We start from the raw sequence: 21100 nt of genomic DNA, 5'->3' as shown, positions 1-21100 counted from the left end.
CACGCCACCCTCCGCGCCCGCGGCCTCCCGGGGCCGCCTCCGCGAGCTCGGCGCGGGCGGAAGCAGCTCCCGCGTTCGGGGCAGCTTGGCCGCGCTTCCGCCGGGCACGACCCCCTGGCGGCTGGGACTCGGCTCTCGGGGCAGATCCTCACGGGCCTCGGGGCACACGCGAGGCCGCCCTGGACTAACTTGTGTACAGGAGATGCTGGCGAGGATGCGGAGCAAAAGGAATGATTCTGCGCCGTTGGTGGGAATGCAAACTGCGGCAACCTCTTTGGAAGACAGTGGCGGTTTCTGAAAGAACTAGAAATTGGCCTTCCATATGACCTGGCAATCCCCCTACTGGGAATATACCCGGAGGAACTCAAATCATTCTATCAAAGAGATACCTGCACACGCATGGATTTCGAGTCTATCATACTCCGTGATCTATCACAGAAACAAAGAACAGGGTACCATGTATTCTCACTCATAAGCGGGCCTTGAACAGTTATCATAATACTTTAAGACAGGGATTAGCAGTAGTGGGAAACTGCGGGGGTGGGGTGGGATTGACAGCAGTGGAAAACTGCCAGGGGAGGTAGGGGCACACCTCATCAACAAGGGTACCTGAATAAGGAACATTTGTACACCTAACCCTGAATTGTACCCCACATCTTTAAAATAAAAAATTACCCAAAAAGAAACGAAACACTACTCCATTTTCAACACACTTGAAAATCTATGAAGGCCACACCAAACAAAATGAAAAGCTCCCAAATTAGAGGATCAATGTACACAGTGCAAGTGTGAACCTGTGGGGTAAACTTCTGGCCAATGCTGCTTGCCCTTTATAGAAATGCTATCAATGCTGCGCAATTAAATCAGAAAAATTACATCTACTGCACTTCCAAGACCCCAAGGACAGGTAGGAGAGATAGGTTAACCATCCTGTGTGAAATCAAGAACACCCCTCACTTCCCCCCCATTCCGGCATCATTTTCCCCAGACTCACACACACACACACATATAACTGGTGCTTGCTATTCTAGCATTTCGAGCTTCCTGTTTTAGCTTAGGCCAGAGTCTTTCAATGCAAAGGCTTCCAGAGAGAAAAGTGAAGTCGAATCAGTCATATCTCAATCTATGCCTTTTCTTAAGAGCAGACCTCGAATAGAATCAAAAGGAAAGGCACCAGACTCTAAGGGATGAGGGGAAAGTACAAACATGAAGTAGGCTGCTGAATTTGACAAAAGCTAACCCTGAGTTGCATTAAATATACCAGATGGTCCTTGACTTACAATGGTTCAACTTATGGTTTTTTGACTTTACAGTGGTGCAGAAGTGGTATGTACAAACCGTTACTTCCACTTTTGATCTTTTCCCAGGCTAGTGATATTGGTACAAAACTCTCTTGAGATGCAGGAGGCAGCAGTGAGACACAACTCCCAGTGAGCCACGCGACACCACGAATGACGATACTCTGCAGTGTATTCTCAAGCCTCATCAGAAGATTCATGACTCCGTCACTATGGCATCCCCATCACCTAGCAATTAATTTTAGCTCAATGAAATTAATTTTAGCTCAGTGCTTCAAACATTGTTAGGCTTTGAGTTTGCTTTGAGCTGTGTATTAATGGTGAGTGTGCATATAGACTACTCTGTTTTTCACTTTTAGTACATTCAACACTTTTAAGAGACATGGCATGATCATAGCTCACTGCAGCTTCAATTTCATGGGCTCAAGCAAGCCTCCCACATCAGCCTCCCAAAGTGCTAGGACTACAGTTGTAAGCCACCAAACCCCACCACAAGAGTTATAACATAGGTTTTGTATAGCTGATTCCAACCAATTGTAGGCCAATGTGACTGTTATGAGCATGTTTTAAAGTAGGCTAGGCTAAAAGCTGCAATGTTCAGCAGGTTGGTATGTATTTAACGGATTTTCGACTTGTTTTTCAATGAATAATGGGTTTATTGGGATGTAACCCCATTAAGTCGAGGAGCATCTTTACATAGAACTTATAAAATGATCAAGGTTTAAGATTTATGTCATGGGGAGGGTACACCTCATCAACAAGGGTACCTGCATAATGAACATTTGCATACCTAACCCTGAATTGTTCCCCACATTCTTAAAAAAAAAAAAACATATTTATGATACTAAGCAGCAGAAAAGTAAACACTCAATGTAAAATATGCTTTATTAGGTTAAATTCCAAGAATTAAAAAAGTCCTAGTGAAGCAGAAAATTCACTATTAGGCAACATATGGGAGAGAAAAAGATAGCTCTTGAGAATTAAAAACAACTGCTGAAAAATAAAAAAGTTGAAAGACAGTAAAAATTCTACCAGAATATAAGAACAAGCAAAAAGATGAAAAAAATGAAATACAGACTAGAGTTATTCTAGAATTTAATAGAAGCTCCAAAAAGAGAACAGAGAAAACTTGGGAAAAGTTATCAAAGAAATCACACAAAACACTCCTAGAGCTAAAAATAATGAAAACAAAACAAGCGGAAAAAAAAACACCTACACAGTAAACTAACTGCTCAAAAAGAGTACGTATAGTAGCCAGGCGTCGCTCATGCCTCTAATCCCAACACCTTGTCTTTGGAAGGCCGAGGCAGGAGAATCACTTGAGGCCAGGGGTTAGAGATCAGCCTGGGAAACAGACCCTCATTATTACATTATTTAAAAAAAAATAGCTGGGCTTGGTGGGCCATGCTTGGTGGGGACTATAGTCCCCATAGTCTTAGCTACTCAGGAAAGCTGAGGTAGGATGATCACTTGAGCCCAGAAGGTGGAGGCTACAGTGAGTTATGATCATGCCACTGTACTCCATCCTGGGTGACAGAACAAGACCCTGTTTCTAAAAAAGTAAAATTAATGTATAAAAAAATATGATCAAGAGCAAACTGATATGAGGAATGAGTTTGAGGAAATGTTCATGTGAACTTGACACTTACCATTCTTCCTACAGACACACACAGTAGTAGAATTATTAGGAATAGTAAAGGAAAGGCACAAGACTTTGTGAACAATATTTATATAATGTAAACACTGGCTATTAATTTCCAGTTTTAGGACCAACCTGAAGATATAACAAGGGAGAATTTATGGTTATGAGAGCAACTGTTGGGAAACATAAAAATACAATTTACAGATGTTACAACATACAGAGGGAAGGGAAAAGGTGCCTTTAACATCACTTCACAATATAGTTCTGAGGTTAGACTGGCTATTAATTTCCAGTTTTAGGACCAACCTGAAGATATAACAAGGGAGAATTTATGGTTATGAGAGCAACTGTTGGGAAACATAAAAGTACAATTTACAGATGTTACAACATACAGAGGGAAGGGAAAAGGTGCCTTTAACATCACTTCACAATATAGTTCTGAGGTTAGAGAAAATTCAATCTTTTATTATTCAAAGTCAAATAGATGTTTGAAACTTGGCGAGACAAAAATAGAATGCAAGTTCAGTATCCCAAATCCCAAAATCTGAAATCACGATGTTCCAAAACCCCAAATTTTTGAGTGCCAATAGGATGCCACAGATTGTTCATGAGTGGCTGAGATAGTGACACTTTTATTTTCAATGGTGCAATGTATATAAATTTTGTTTCATGCACAAAATTATTTAAAATAGCATATAAAAATTATCTTCAGGCTATGTGTATGAGCCACACGTGAAACAAATTTCAGTTTTAGACCTGTGTCCCAACCCCAGGATCTCTCATTACATATCATGCAAATATTCCAAAATCTGAAAAATTCTGAAATCTGAAACATTTCTGGTCTTGAGCATTTCGGATAAGGTATACTCAACCTGTATATGATGGCAATGACCAGAAATGGCTAAAGGGAGTGGCTGTTGGATGTGGGATAGAATTTAGAAAGAGAGGGGCAGAAGATGATAAACTCTTCTATGTCATTTCATTTTCCAATTATATATATATATTTGTCACTTGGTAATTTTTTTGAGATCGGGTTTTACTCTGTCACCCAGGCTGGAGTACAGTGACATGGTCACAGCTAAACACAGCCTTGAACTCCTGAGCTCAAGCAATCCTCCTGTCTCAGCCTCCCAAGCAGCTGGGACTACAGGTGCACGCCACCATGCCCAGCTAATTTTTCTTTTTTGTTGTTTTTTTTAGAGATAGGGTCTCATTTTTCTGCCCAAGCTGGTCTCAAACTCCTAACCTCACATGATCCTCCCACCTTAGCCTCCCAAAGTACTGGGATTACAGATGTGACCCACCATGCCCAGCCAACTTTGATAATTTTCAAAGAAATTATTCAAACCTAGCATTTACAGTTGGTCATAATGGTGGTAGATAATGTATGATTTCCTTTCCTTTTAAATATTTTTAATATTTGACTCAGTAATGCTATTATGGTAATTTGACAAATTAAGCAAAACAAAAAACTTGTAAAAAGCAATCTGTTCACAGAAGGAACAATTTCTATTTTGTAAAAAAAAAAAAATGAAAATGTAAGACTTGCCTTTAAATGCTCTTCCTAAACAAAATAAATTAGAAAAGGAAATTAAGACATACAGATCAATACAAACAACGCATTTAGCCTTTCCCAGATGTCAGATTACTAAAGAAAAATGAAATCTTTCCTATATTTTTATTATTTGAACTTTCCTTTTTGAGTTGTCTGTTCTTTGTGTATTCTTTTACTGGAATTCCTACATACCCACATAGAAAGAACTCCATATTAAGAGTCTCCTGGGGTCACAGCAATATTTTTCATTGTCTACTTTTCACTCGTTTCACATAGGCAACTAATCCTCTAGTGATCAAATCCGCTGTTTTGTGATTTCTGTCCTTAGCTTAAAGTCAACCCTTACACCCAATTCAATGGTTTAACATTTATCTATTTTTGTAGTTTGATATTTTGCAATTCAAATTCAATTAACTTTGAATATGGCATGGAGCAGGCATCTAACCAGTTATCCTAACACTATCTGGTGAATAAACGCCTTCCTTTTTCCTATGTGATGCCTCACTTGTTAACAAAATTCCTTTAACAAGACACACATTGAGGACATGCCACTTTGGATTGTTTAGGTGAACAATAACACTCAATACTGGTGATTTGTGTCTCCCCAATATTTACACCTCACTTGTATCTTAAACGTTTGCGTTCACTCATTTAATGATTTATTAAAAACTTCTTGTATTCTAGGCACAGTAAGTTCAAGATAAATAATGGTGAACGAAGAACAACAAAGTTCTTTCCCTCATCAACCTTGAAATATGAATCCAAAAAAATTATGGCAAGAGTGAATAGCATTATCTTTGTTGATAAATGGGTTTAAGTTCTAATTATTGATTTTTATTACATTTGTGTATTAATGTATACTATACATTAGTATATATTTATGTAAGATTTCTTTATTCACTACATTGGTTACATAAGATACAATAAAACAGTTCAAGATATGAGTTGAGACAATGATATAGAACAAAGAAAAATTAAAAGTACTGTTGGAAAACTTATTTCGTTCTTTATTTTCAAGGAAAAACTGTGTATTACAATAACAAAAATTTTTATGCCATTGAGTACAGAGCTTATGTTGCAGACATTTAACCATTTTCATTACACATCTAATGATCTAAAATCAAAATCACTCTGAAGGACTTAAGTCTTCCACTGTTTCATAAAGATCATGTTATCACATTAGAGTGACACACTACTGTTTTAAAGGCTCAAGTAAAAATGAGACCCAATAATTTTTAACCAAAAGTGTATCATATCCTATTTTCTTGCTTATACATTATACTAATACTTGGCATTTAGACATGAAGCCTGTCTAGACACCCTGAAGAATACACTAGAAATAAGCAAGACATGTAGAATGCTTTAATATTTCCAGTTAACATCATTTTTATTAGTAGCTGCAATATTGTAACTTTTAGCATTTAGCATAACTAATCAGTAAGGATTTTTTTAAAGGGTGGAAGTGATAACAGCAGGATAGGAGCTATGAGAATGTCAGTTTCATACTTCTGTTAAAAACACAAAAATCAAAACTATTTTCTTCTCTGCCTCAAAACTACCACAGACTTGAAAAATGTTTAAGCTTTAATCCCACGATTCATCATCTACTGGATTGGGAGCTTGTGAAGAAAACCCAACCGTGTTCAAAGTGCTCTTGCCCTGGAAATTCTTTTAAAAAAAGAAAAGAAGAAATATTTAATTTTATGACAGCTTTAATGCTGCATTACTCAGATAAAGCAGGTACTCAAGCTATCCACAATGTCTTCCCCAAATATATAAAATAACTTTATTCTCACTAAATGTGGTTCATTTGAAAAAAGGCCCATGTCAAACTAGGAAGTTTAACTGCACAAAATATTTCTGAAAAAGTTTTTTTAAGACAATAGTTTTGGCCAGTGGGGAAAATGGAACACTTTAACAAATAAGCAGAAATAATTAGTGTACTCATTGTTTCTGTATAAAGATGGTGCTGCCTATGAAAACTGACATAGCAGCAAAGACAGCCCCATAGCTTTTATATTTTATCTTAATATGGTCAGAATTCCAAAATTAAAGAATTCAATTGCAAGTTCAGAAGATCTCAAATTAAAATTTAAAATTTGGGAAAGAAGGATGCTTGGGCATAAATCTCAAAGTTAATCACTCACCTTTAAAATAAAAAATAAATATGTACATAACATTTTAAAGAAATAACAGAGATGGGTGTGGCGGCTCTTACCTGTGATCCCACTTTGGGAGGCCAAGGCTGGAGGACTGCTTGAGCCCAAGAATTTGAGACCAGCCTCGGCAACATAGTGAGACCTCGACTCTACAAAAAAAAAAAATTAGCTGGGTGTGGCGATGTATACCTACAGTTCCAGCTACTTGGGAGACCAAAGTGGAAGGACTGCCTGAACCCAGGAGGTTGAGGCTTTGGTGAGCTGTGATTGTGCCAATGCATTTTAGCCTGGGCAACAGAGTGAGACTCTGACTCAAAAAACAATAACTTAAAAAAAATGAAATAATAAAGTAGCTACCTTCTAGATAAGAAAACAATGGTTAAGGTAAGTTATTAAATATTACAGTTACTTCACAGTATTAAGCGCAACACTTACAAACATTAACTAGAAGCCAAGTTTTTAACTTTTTCCTTCAACTAACCTTCCTAGTGTCAACTGAGGCAAAAACATTTCCTCTTGTACTACCACTGAAGCCAGGAGCACATGTACTAAAGGCAATTTCTTCCAACCATGCAGGAACATCCTGTTGAGCCTTTAAAAAAAAATAATAAATGCAACGTAAGTAAAGTCTCAAAGACTGGAGAAGTTTATTTTTTATATATATCATATGCATAAAATATCTACTTCTAATGATAAAAACACTATTCATTCAGTTTTAAGAATTTAAAACTTACATCTGACAGTACTTTCACTAGAGGCTGTGCTAAATGGTTATCTGATTCAGGATCAAAAAAGGAAATAGCACTGCCAGTATTCCCACAACGACCAGTACGCCCAATTCGATGAACATATTCATCGATAGCAGAAGGAAGATCAAAATTGATAACATGTTGAACATTTTCAATATCCAGTCCTCTGGCAGCTACTGAAGTAGCAACAAGAACTGGACACTTTCCACAGCGAAAATCTCCAAGAGCTTGTTCTCGTTCTTTCTGTTCTCGATCACTTGAAAGAAAAGAAAGCATGTATTAAGACCATTCTTAAGAAAACATTAAAGAGAATTATTAAAGTTCAACATACAAATTTCTATTTAATAATAGTAAAAATAGCATCACTAACATACTTCTTATATACCAGGTACTATACATACTAATTCCTTCCAAGTAACCATCTTATTTAATCCTCACAACACTTGAATTGAAACAATTATCCCCATTTGCTGATGAGGTAAAGCAATAGCTAACACATAGAGCCAGAATACAAACTCAAGTGTGACAAACATCAAATCCTATTATAGTTTCAATGCTTTCTAGTCTTGACAAAAAATATCCAGCTATTCAATTAGAATGCTTGCTCAAAAAGTACAGATTTTTTAAAGACTTATAATTCCAGGACTCTATACTCAGTAATTAATATTTTAAATCCATTAGTAAAGGGACAATAAAGTTGTATTAATATGACATTTTTAAGCACTTCAATTCAAAAAAAAAAAAGTCAGGCATCAGATTCGACTGAGCAAAGGAAAAAGACGTAGATACAGAGTCAGAGAGGGCCAGAGATCCTTAAGTGAGATTTCTTGAGAAGTCTCCACCCCTGGTGATGGGGAGGTCTATGGTAAACCTTTAACTTGCCCACCACCACCACTTGAGTTCTAAAAACTAAGAATGAAGAATAACAGTTTGGTACTCCTGGATACTGCCCCTTACCTGGCACAAGGGGAGAAAAAAAAGAATAAGAGTTTAGATCCTTAGAGAATTCTGAATCCCAATCCTAGAATTATACCATATTAGTTATGTAAACAAAAGTGTCTTCAATGCCAAATCAAAGTCATAGACCTGCTAGAAAATCATATTAATCTACTCACCCATGAATACTTGTAGTTGAAATTTTTTCTTGACAAAGAAAAGTTGCAATAAAATCTGCTTTTTTCTTAGTTTCAACAAAGACCATAGTTCTTTCATCACCTACAAGACAATGAAATTATTAATATTCAAACTATAAAATTAGGAAAAGGAAAATGAAGGGATGAGGGAGTGTTTGAACAGGAAACCAAAGTATTTATTATCAGCACCCAGAGCCAGGTCTGGTCAACACAAGAGGGACTCAAACGTTTCCTGAATGGATGTCAGAGACAAAAACAAAATGACTATTTTCCTAGTTTAGGGATGAAAAAAATTATCTTGTATTTTTTCCTCCCAGGCTAATACCAGAAAGTATAGTCTTAGGGAAAGGCAAATCATGTCTGTCAACTCTTAGTAGTTTCAAATTTGTCTCAGTCCCTTCTACTCCTCCATTTCCTCCTCATAAACATCTCTGCTCTCTGAATCCAAGATAATCTAAACTCACTCTGCCTTGATTGCCTGCAGTGTTTATCATAGTGGCATCCAACTCCTGACTCCAGGCTGCCAAACTCTATAATCCATGTTCCAAACATTATCTCTTAATTCAAATCCCTTCATTCCCAAAATATTTTATATATTTAAAAAATTAAATGATAACCTTATCCTGGGGTCTTAACTCATTAAGGAATAGTTACTTTTCAAAGTATTTTTAAATTTTTTATAGAGACAGGGTATTGCTATGCTGCCAGGGCTGGTGTGCAAGTCTTGGCCTCAAGCATGAGCGTATTTAACTGGTAGAAATTCAAGTTTCTGAGCCAGAGATTTTCCACACAGAAAATTACCCTATAAAATGTTAGAGAAGAAAGATAATTTGTAGCCTTAATGGAAATAAGAATGTACTACTCTTCCTAACAACTCTCCCCCATTTCCCCATCAGCTCACTTCATTCATTTATTCAACAAATATTTAGTGCCTACAAGATGACAGTTGCTATTGCAAGTGTTAGAAATACAAAAATAAAGTCCCTGTTTATTGTGGGGAGGCAAATAATGTTATGCGTTTAGTTCGGAAAAGAAAAAAATATCAGCAAGATAAGGTTCCAGAGAGAGTTACCTTAGATAAATAACTATATGACATATGAGCAGAGGTATAAAGCTGGCAAACTGTGCAGACATCTAAGGAAAGAGCGTAAGACAAAGGAAAGGACAAGTAAAGGCTCCAAGACATGGGAGATATTTAAGTCTCAGGTATCTACTAGATGGCAAAGTGGCTAAATCAAAAGGGCAACTGAGCCAGGTGCAGTGGATCACACCTGTGATCCCAGTACTTTGGGAGGCCAACACAGGGGAACAGCTTGAGCCCAGGAGTTCACAATCAGCCCAGGCAACACAGCAGTTTTTGTGCTCATCAAGCAGAAGAGAGACTCCCATGATATGACCTCCACATCCCAGGCAGAGGAAACAACAAATACAAAAAGGCCATGAGGGCAGAAGTGTACCAGGTATACATGAAAAACAGGAATAAGCAACGTATGGCTGGAGTAGGGAGAGCAGTAGGAGACAAAGTCAGAGAAGTAATTGAAGCCATATCATAGAGGACCTTGAAGGCCACTGAAAGAATTTTTTTTACTCTGAGAAGGGAAGTCATCAGTTTTGAGCAGAGAATATGATGTGATCTTTGTTTTAACTGAACTTTGAATGGATTGTAGATATATTTTGATGGTAGAACCAAAAGGATTTTGCTGATAGATCAGATGTATAGTTAGAAAAAGAAATCAAGATGATTCCAAGATTTTGTGCTGAGCAACCAGAAGAATGGAACATTAACTGTATGGGAAGATCAAAAGAAAAAATGGTTTAGAGGTGATATTTAAGTCACAGATATCTATTAGATGACAAAGTAGCTAAATCAAAAAGGCAAGTGAGCAAAGTGCCATGGATCACACCTGTAATCCCAGCACTTTGGGAGACCAAAGCAGGGAGATGACTTGAGCCCAGGAGGTCGAGACCAGCCTGGGCAACACAGCAAGATGTCATCTCTACCAAAAAAAAAAAATTAGCTGGGTGTGGTGATGTGCACCTGCAGTCCCAGCTACTCAGGAGGCTGAGACTGGAGGATCACCTGAGCTCAGGATATTGAGGCTGTGGTGAGCTGTGATCAGGCTACTGCACTCCAGGCTGGGTGACAGAGTAAGACTCCGAATCAAAAAAAAAAAAAAAAGTTCCCACAATAATAAATGAGTTAAATCTTTCAATCATGGTCATTTTAGATTTCAAGAGTGGTGGTTTTGTTTTATGAAAACTTATCCCTCAGGTCAGGCATGGTAGCTTGAGAGGCTGAGGTAGGAGAATTACGTGAGGCTAGGAGTTTGAGACTAGCCTAGGCAACATAGTGAGACACTATCTCTACAAAAAATTTAATAAATTAGTGGGGCATGGTGGCATGTGCCTATAATCCCAACTACTTGGAAGGATTGTTCAAGCTCAGCTGTTCAAGGTTGCAGTGAGCTATGATCCTGCCACTGTACTCCAGCATGGGCAAATTAGGAAGACTATGTCTCTGTTTAAAAATATATAACCCTATATATTTATATATGGATATATATTTATATATATAATATATATGTTCATATATATTTCATTTTTTAAAATATATTAACAGTTTTGGAGGTTATCCAACAAAATGCCCAATGCCAAAATTGATTCATCTGACATAGCACTGCTGAGCAGCTCAAGACCCATCTTATCTTGGTTAATAAAAATTTAACTCCGCTAATTCTATTTCTCTAGCTTTTTCTTCTCTACTGATTTTGTATTTGTTCTATTTCAGACAATAAGCTACCCCACTGGTGACAGCAATGACCGCAAATTTAGGTTTATGATCAGTTATTTGGTGGTATCTGTAAGTGGATTAACAAATTACAGTTATCTGTTCTCTGGTAAGAAATGATAAATAATCTGCTAGTCTTCATTTCTCTGTCTATATTTATCCACTATGAGCTAAAATCAATAAATAATCTAAAAACAATTCTAGTTTTGATAACTTGATTGTAATTTTTGTCTATTTCTGTGTTCACTCTTGACCTATGGCTGTAGTGGTAAAACTGAAGCTGTAAGTTATCGGTGTCTATAATTCAGAAATTAATTTCATATAAATTATATGAAATCAGTATTTTAATACTCTAAGGAAGTATTAACACATTAAATTATAAAGTCTCTTAAATTAAAAGAAGTATATTAAGGTTTGTTTATAGAGAGAAATAAATATTCCTAAAATCCCAGAAAATAAAAAAATTGAACTTGTAATACTTTAACTGTATTAAACTCCTGAAAAAACTTATTACAGGAACTAAATCAGAAATAATTTAGGAATCCAAGCTCACATAATTAAATGAAACCGTTGGTAAATGAGACTAATTTAATAACTTTAGTTTTAAGTAACTGCCTTTTTTTCCTATTTATCAGTGTGAAGTATAACACAAACATATCTTATTCTACTTAAGTTTGTTTTCCCTAATGTATAGCATCAAATAAGCTAATATTATTCCTCTACAATGTTTTAAGAGTATGAAAATGAAAATCTGTGTGGATATATTTCCATTATCTAGATAGATATATACATACACACATACATATACATACATACATACATACACACACACACAGAGTGAGCACTATATGTAACTATATAACGATTATTAAGATGACCATACTAAAAATATGTTCTAACTTCAGGAAAACCATATAGTGCTCATCCCTTCTGCATCTGGTACAATTTATACTGGGCAAGTTATTCAATCTCTCTGTATTTTAGTTTCTTTGTCCCTAAAATTAGGAATGACAAGACCTACCTTACCTCATAAAGTTGTTTTGAGAATGAGTCACCACATGTAAAACAAAATTTTACTTATATTTTTATATTGTACATTACAAAACATCTGATGAAGTCAACCAATAAGATCTCTTAAACTCAAGCTAAGTATTTGATTTTTTTTAAATTTTATACAAAACTCAAAATAAATTATTGATTAAAAAATTAATCTAAAACTCAGCAAGACTAAAGCCTAGAAGCTTTTAGATAATTTCTAAACCACCTTTGTTTCCATTTTATCTTTTGTTCATTGCTGTAAATAAGCTGATTGGCATGCCGCCTTTACATTCCTCTATCTCAACACAGACATTCAAGCTTAAACAGAACTGCCAAAATAAGAGGTTGCATGGAGGAAAGTATAGTACATAAGTAGGCCTAGCCTGTGAGGTAACAAGAAGGTATTAAAATTACCATATTTTAAGTTTTTATCTCCAGTCCTGAAATAAGGATATGTCAAGCAATCAAATAAACAAAAAGGCTTTAAAAATAAAAATTATCCTGAATTGTACCCCACATCTTTAAAATGAATAAAAAATAAATTTTTTAAGAAAATAATTTTTAGGGGGACAATAGAAAAAAAGATTTCTGATAGGTATTGTGAAGGAACAGAACTTGATCTTAAGTACCTTCCAGCTATAAAACTCTGAATCTATGAATACGAGAAGCCTTAGGAAGCAAGAACTAGGATTCAGACACAGAAAAAAAAAAAGAATTTTCTTTTGATGGAGATGTGTGGGCATGACAAAGATGTGTCACTACCATGCCTTTCTAAAACACAAAATATATGTATTTCTGCTGGAATAGTTAAAACTAAGTCTTAGCCAGGCTCGGTGGCTCAGTCTGTAATCCCGCGCCTTTGGGAGGCTGAGGTGAGTGGATTGCCTGAGCCCGCGGGTTCAAGACCCGCCTGGGCAACTTGGGGAGACCTCATCTCCACAATAAATCAAAAAATTAGCTGGGCGTGGTAGTGCGCTCCTGTAGTTCCAGCTACTTGGAAGACTGAGGCGGAAGGATCACCGGAGCCCAGCAGGTCGAGGCTGCGGTGGCCGGGAGTGGCCACTGCACTCCAGTCTAGGTGACAGAGTGAGACTCCAACTCAAAAAAAAAAAAAAAGAAAAGAAAAACTAAGTCTCAAATCCTTCCTAATTTAAAATCGTTATGGAGGAGAGAAATAAACTTTTATATAAGTCATGCAGAAAACTGAATCATAAAATCTCTTATAAAGCAGCTTTAAAGGAAGAGTATACAATTAAAACAAGCCTATCAAAAATCATGCCAAACAATTATCTAGCAATTTTTTAAAATTAGCTTTTAAAAAAAAATCAAAATTATGACAAAAATAATTTTATCAATATAAGATACCTGTGTTTCGTAGAATGTCAACAAGTTTTTCTCTTTTTGAATATTGGCCAACTTGGACAACAGTCTGTTGAACATCTCTACATGCTCCACCCACTTGTCCAACAGCAACAAACAAATAATTCAACTTTAAAAACTCTGCAGCCAACCTTGAAAGACAAAAGATTACTCCTTAAGATCTTCTATTAATATTCATAATGTTCTCTAAATTCCTACAAGTGTTACTTCAATAGTAATTCGACAGCAAGTTATTAACAACTTACAATAAGATAGTTACCTAAATCACCCAAGTACTATTTAGACAAAGCTTAACTCTTTCAACCAACTGTCAATCAGAAAATCTTTGAATCCACCTATATTCCTCCCAAGATGTCCTTTCTTTCCAGGTGGAACCAATGTGTTTCTTACATGTATTGATTTATGTCTGTAACTTCTGTCTCCCTAAAACTAAGCTGGTGTATTCTGAGCTTTTCTTTTCCTAGGAAGTTGTTTGGGATCCTAGTTTTAATTCAGACATGCATTCCAAAGGATCTTTTCCACTGCTTTTCTCCCAAAATTAATCTCAATAGGTTTGTCTGTATATTTGCTCAAGAAACTAAACAGTCCTTTTTGTAGATGAATGAGAGATTGAACTTCTCAGCTACACCACACTGAACCCTAGACTGTAATTTGGTTCCTCCCTTAAAGAAAAAAGTAGGAAACAAGCCTCTAAGAATGAGGAAAGTCCAGGAGAAGCATACCAGTTGGTTTTATAGAGACTCTACTTGCAAGTATTCATGTAATTGGGAAAATTCAAGGGCATGCCAAGTTTTCCAATACTTCAGCTGGTTACACATTATGGTCTGTTCTTACACACAAACTGATGGGCAAATTAAATCAAGAAAAATTCAGAAATCAAAGGTCTACCTGCAACCACAGAGTTAAAGTCACCTGACTTCTCTACCTCTTGATTTTCCTTTCTGCTGACTTTAAATCTGCTGTTACTTTTCTACTGGTGTTGATCCGTTGTTAGGATCCAGCTGTTTGTGTGTAACCTGGTGAGTTTGTATTGCTATCTCATGACTAGAGTTCTTTTTTTTTTGAATTGGAGTCTCACTCCATCGCCCAGACTGGAGTGCATGGCTGCTTCCCAGCCACCACAGCCTTGACCTGCTGGGCTCCGGTGATCCTTCCGCCTCAGCCTTCCAAGTAGCTGGGACTACAGGCGCACGTTACCACACGCGACTAATTTTTGACTTATTGTAGAGATGAGGTCTCGCCAAGTTGCCCAGGCAGGTCTCGAACCCGCGGGCTCAGGCAATCCACTCACCTCAGCCTCCCAAGGCAGGAGATTACAGGCTGAACCATCAAGCCCAGCTTAGAGTTCTAAAGTAAAAGATACAGAACCTGTGTGTGTGTTTAGATGTGTTTATGTACACATACTTTTGTTATATGTTGTGGCTACAGGTACCAAATAGAATTAAAAATAAAGGAGTACTCATAAATTAAGCAAATAAGCCCCAAATGTTTTTCAAATTCATGTGACTTAAGTAAGTCTTTAATAAATAAGCTGGCTTTAAAATTAGATAAGGCCAAGCACAGTGACTCATGCCTGTAATCCCAGCACTTTGAGGCCAAGGTGGTAGGGTTGCTTGAGTCCAGGAGTTCGAGACCAGCCTGGGCAACAAAGCAAGACCTCATCTCTACAAAAAACAAAAAAAATTAACCTGGCAAAACTGGGCATTCCTGTAGTCACTGGGTATGCCAGCTACTCAGGAGGCTGAGGTGATACGATTGTCTGAGTCCAGAAGGACAAGGACGCAGTGAGCCATGATCACGCCAGGGCAACATACTGAGACCCTGACTCAAACAATAATAATAAAAATTAGATAAAATAAAACTAGAAATATCTTCAGAAACGTCAGCATACATTTTTGTCTGAATTTATTGGTAGTTTTATATTCATTTCTGCTACTGTAAGGTGTCAGGGTTTGCTTATAAAACTGATTTTTATAAATAAGAATAATTTAACATTGTTAGTTTGGTTAAAATGGCTAAATCCTGAGTTAGCAGCCAAAACAAACAAACAAACAAAACAAAACTATATATTTAAACTTAAGGTTCTTACTTAGGTAAATACTTGATAGTCACAGACTATAAAAATGATTAGCAAGAAAATAACTTTAGCTGATTCATGCCCATAATCCCAATACTTTGTGAGGTGGAGGTGAGAAGACTGCCTGAGTCCAGGGGTTTGAGATCAACCTAGGCAACTTGGGAAGACCTCTTCTTTACAACAAATCAAAAAATTAGCCGGGCGTGGTGGTATGTGCTTGCAGTTCCAGCTACTTGGAAGGCTGAGGCAGGATTGCCCAAGCCCAACAGGTCGAGGTTGCGGTGGCCGGGAGCGGCCACTGTACTCCAGTCTGGGCGACAGAGTGAGACTTCCTACTCAAAAAAAAAAGAGAGAGAGAGAAAAGAACTTTGAATCATGATTCGCTTTGTCTAATGTCACAGTTCTCACAAGTAATCTAGGTAAATTATTTTTAGAATAAATTTTTAAAATGTAATGGGACAATACTTATAAATGAACTTGTCATATCATTTAAAACCTTAAAGTTATATTTAACTAAATAACAAATGCTCATTTAATGTCTGGGTCATTTCTACTTTAAAAAAATGATTACTATAGGAAGACACTTTTCAAAAAACATTACAAAATGGTCCTCATCTATAAACTACTTATATGTGACAGATAATTCAAGACTTCCTACTTTGTAGGTTTTCATAAAAATTTAAGGTTATTAAGAATAAAAACTCAAGTTACTATATAATTCTGTATATAAAGTGTGTGAAGGTAAGGTGTTTTTTAATGAAAAAAAGAAAAAATTATAAGACATAAAAATGTGTTGTTGTTGTTGTTTTTGAGTTGGAGTCTCACTCTGCCGCCCAGACTAGAATACAGTGGCACATTCCCAGCCACCACAGTCTCGACCGGCTGGGCTCCAGCAATCCTTCCACCTCAGTCTTCCAAGTAGCTGGAACTACAGGTGTGCACTACCACGGCTGGCCAATTTTTGATTTATTGTAGAGACGAGATCTCGCCAAGTTGCCCAGGTGGGTCTCGAACCCCTGAGCTCAGGCAATCCACTTGCCTCAGCCTCCCAAAGTGCTGAGATAACAGGCTGAGCCACCGAGCCAGGCCAAAAATGTGTTCTTATTCAAAGGAAAATAATTTTGTCTAATTCAAAGGTTATATGTGAAACAAGGTAAAAAAGAACCAGGAGGTGGGAGAGAGACGTGGAGAAAGTTATAGATATAAAGATGTATTTTTGGTAAGAAAGGTTAAAGAGAGAATAATTTTGTATGAGAAAGAATTATACATGATAAATTTTCGTCCTAAAATAAATGACTGGTTATTTAAGAAAGAGGGAAATTTAAGATAAAACGAAGTCCAAGCATGTCATAAAATGGTCTGTTTAAGTCTTGATAAGGTTTGTAAAAAGAAAATTTATTAAAGAGGTTTTGTATGTAATTAAGTTGGCTATAATTAAAAAGGGATTATTTATATGTATAAAATATATATAATATAGAAATATATATGATATATCTTATTCTGTTTACAATATGCACCCAGGGCTTATAACCAAATATGATTCCTAAAAGATTCTCAACAAATATTACCGAGTGGCAGTAGTACGCGTTAATCATTTTAGGGTGGCCAACATCCAAATACTTTCCTATTTCAGGAAAAAATAAGAATTAATTAAGCTAATTAGGTAGGTAAATACCAAAACTGATAGTGAAAAGCAAATATCCCAACTCCAACTGAAAATACCACTCAATTGTTAAGAAATGACTATTTTTTGTGCTATTAAGAAAGAAAATATCCTGCCAACTGACCCAGTACTTTATGATTTAAATTCTTCCCCCAATAAAGAACTCTTTTTTACTTTGCATAAAGATGTATCGTATATTTAATAAAACAATTCAAAGCCAGCATCATATCTAAGGGCCTGTGGAATGTTTGATATACTAGCACAGGATTCCCATATAACATTCTATTGGACCCAGAGAGACCAACTTTATAGCAAAGGTGTCAGAACAAGCCCATAATCGTGGGATCTACAGGTCATATAATATACTGCACCACCTAGACGATGCCAGCCTGAAAAAATACTGGAACAGTCTGAGGAATGAACAGATCATGGGTCAGTTTGGAGATAACTCTTTACGAAGACAAGGCATCATCCAAGGCACAGTAATTGAATCAAAGCTCTTTATATGGTGCATAAGTCTGGGAGCCAAAGAGTGAAAGCAATGGTGGCCCATATGCCATCACTCCCAATGACCCAATTGGGAAATCTCTACTTCCCATCCTTCCTCTAACTTTAGGTTCTGCGGGTTTAGAAGTCTTAGTTTCCACCCCTCCAAACAAACAGCTCAATTAGAAAAAAAGCAAGAATCCTACTGAATTACAGATTTTTCTTGACTTACAACAGGGTTATGTGCCAATAAACCCATTGTATGTCAACTATATTCTAATTTACATTGCTGTAATGTCAGCTGAAAATGCACTTAATACCCTGATAAGCCCATCATAAAGTCAAAATATCATAAAATCTTACAATGAACCACAGTAAGCCCAGATGCTCCTCGTCTTAATAGGATTACATACTGATAAACCCAACTGTAAAGTCAAACTATCAAAGTCAAAGTCCAGGATCATCTGTATAAGCGACTATTGTTGCCTGGGCAGTTTGGGTTCCCTTTGCCAAGGGATCAGCTGGCAGGAAAAAAAAAATCACTGTTCTAACAGTGATGTGTCACTGAATCTCTGAATTCACCAGACCACATGTATATAGCATGATCTGCAAATATCTGTCAATAACTGGTATGTGAATTTTCTACCAAAGGCCCAATTCTCCCAAATCTTGTACATTTAGGTCTGAAAATAAGGCACAATAATAAAAATAACTTAATTAAGTAAGCATTTATTAAATCCTAGCTAGGTATAACACAAACACACTTCAAAAATGTGATGCTGGCCCTGCGTGGTGGCTCACACTTATAATTCCAGCACTTTGGGAGGTGGAGGTGAAAGGACTGCCTGAGGCCAGGGTTCAAGGCTAACCTGGGCAACCTGGTGATACCTCGACTCTATGATAAAACAAGAAAAATTAACCGAGCGTGATGGCGTGTGCCTGCAGTTCCAGTTACTTGAAAAGCTGAGGCAGAAGAATTGCCTGAGACCAGCAGGTCAAGGCTGCGGTGGCTATGAGTATGCCACTGGACAGCAGAGTAAGAATTTTGACTAAAAAAATAATAAATAAAAATAAAAATGCGATGCTAATAAAAAGCCAGAAATTTAAAAACTAAGTGACAAAGACTTTAAGCCACCTCAGACCATCTCTACAAGAAACACTTAAGAAAGTATTAAACAAAGAAGAAAGAAAAAAAAGAACAACACCCTTCACAAGAATGCAGGGAAAAGACTGAAAACACACATAAATCAATTCAAAAATCAAAAGAAAGACAACACAAACAAACAGCAGCAACAAACTCTATAAGAACCTCACAACAGGAATAAACTCTCACATCTCAATAATTAGCCTGAATGTGAACGGACTAAACGCACCACTGAAAAGACACAGAATGGCAAATTGGATAAAATATCATGATGCAACAATATGTTGTCTCCAAGAGACTCCCTAGAAAGGAAACAAATAGACTCAAGTAAAAGGATGGAAAACAAATTTTCAGGTGAACAGAGCACAAAAGAAAGCAGGAGTTGCGATCTTAATATCAGACAAAATACCTTTAAGCTATCAAAAATTTAAGAGATTCAGAAGTCCACTTTATCATGATAAAAGGTTCAATCCATCAACAAGAAATATCCATCCTAAACATATATGCACCCAACACAGAAGCACCAACTTTTATAAAGCAGCTTCTAGGTAAACTAAAAAAAGATACTGACTCTAGCACTATCATAAGCTGGAGACATAAATAACCTACTAACAACCCTAGACAGATCATCAAGACAAAAAAATCAGCCAGGAGATCTGGAACCTCAACATGATGCTTGACCAAATGGACTTAAGTAATACCTACAGAACACTCCACCCAACAACCGTGGAATATACATGTACTCATCACCACATGGAACTTTAAGATTGACTACATACTCGGCCATAAATCAAACTAAACAAATTCCATAAAATTGAAATTCTGCCATATACCTTCACAGACCACAGTGGAATAAAAATAAATATCAATACCAACAAAGTTCCCCCAAAACCCACAAAGACATGGACACTAAACAACATGATGTTAAAAAACTTTTAGGTCTATATGGAAATCAAAACAGAAAATAAAAAGATTCCTGGAAACAAATGAAAACAAAGAAACATCTTACCAAAATCTCTGGGATGCCATGAAATCAGTACTAAGACGGAAATTCATCTCTCTACAAACATACATGAAAAAAATGGAAAGATCACAAATTACCAGACTAATAAATTACCTAAGGAAGCCGGAAAAGCAAGACCAACAAATTCCTAACTTCAGCAGAAAAATCAAGACTACCAAAATAAAAACCCAAATTTGGGACATAGAAGACAAAAATATAATACAAAAAATCAACAAAACAAAAACATGGTTTGCTGAAAGGATAAACAAGATTGATGGACCCCCTAGCTAGACTGACTAAGAAAAAGAGAGAAAAAGCCCAAACACAATCAGAAATGCAAAAGATGAAATCACAACTGACCTTGAAGAAATACAAAAGATTGTCAGAGATTACTATGTACACTTGCATAAAGACAAACTTGAAAACCTAAAAGAAATGGAGAGCTTTCTGTCATTACACAACCTCCCCAGGTTGAAACAAGACGAAATCGAGAACATAAATAGAACAATAAAAACACAGGGGCGGGACACAGTGGCTCATGCCTATAATCCCACCACTTTGGGAGGCCAAGGTAAGAGGAGTACCTGAGCCCATGGATTTGAGACCAGACTGGGCAATTTGGTGAGACCTCATTTCTATAATAAATCAACAAATTAGTTGGGCATGGTGTTATGTGCCTGTAGTTCAGCTACTTGGAAGGCTGAGACAGGAGGATTTCCTGAGCCCAGCAGGTCAAGGCTGGGATGGCTGGGAACATGCCACTGGACACAAGAGTGAGACTCCAACTAAAACAAAACAGAACACACCAAAAAAAAAAACAACCCAGAAAATTGACAATGTCATAAGAAAACTGCCTACAAAAAAAAAGCCCTGGACCTGGCTAGGCTCAGTGGCTCAGCCTGTAATTCCAGTGCTTTGGGAGGCCGAGGAGAGTGGATTGCCTGAGCCCGCGGGTTCGAGACCCACCTGGGCAACTTGGTGAGAC

The 21100-nt window shown here is 36.9% G+C and overlaps 1 protein-coding gene across 2 annotated transcripts in view; it reads right to left on the bottom strand.

Moving 5' to 3' along the window:
• Positions 1–5842: 5842 nt before the first annotated feature.
• The window catches only part of DDX4 (DEAD-box helicase 4), a 74433-nt gene continuing 59175 nt past the window's right edge, over positions 5843–21100 (bottom strand). For both annotated transcript variants that reach the window (XM_021716392.1, XM_008065793.2), the window contains 5 exons: positions 13728–13873; positions 8519–8618; positions 7389–7659; positions 7136–7246; positions 5843–6154 (listed from right to left, as the gene is read on the bottom strand). In XM_021716392.1, the coding sequence (XP_021572067.1) occupies positions 6080–6154; positions 7136–7246; positions 7389–7659; positions 8519–8618; positions 13728–13873 (703 nt within the window). In that variant the 3' untranslated portion in view covers positions 5843–6079. The remainder of the gene's footprint in view (positions 6155–7135; positions 7247–7388; positions 7660–8518; positions 8619–13727; positions 13874–21100) is intronic.

Source organism: Carlito syrichta, unplaced genomic scaffold, assembly GCF_000164805.1.
Source record: "Carlito syrichta isolate Samal-C Ts95f unplaced genomic scaffold, Tarsius_syrichta-2.0.1 Scaffold308804, whole genome shotgun sequence".
Taxonomy (NCBI): Eukaryota; Metazoa; Chordata; class Mammalia; order Primates; family Tarsiidae; genus Carlito; species Carlito syrichta.
Note: the sequence above shows the minus strand (reverse complement) of the source record. Positions and strands in the feature narration are given on the sequence as shown.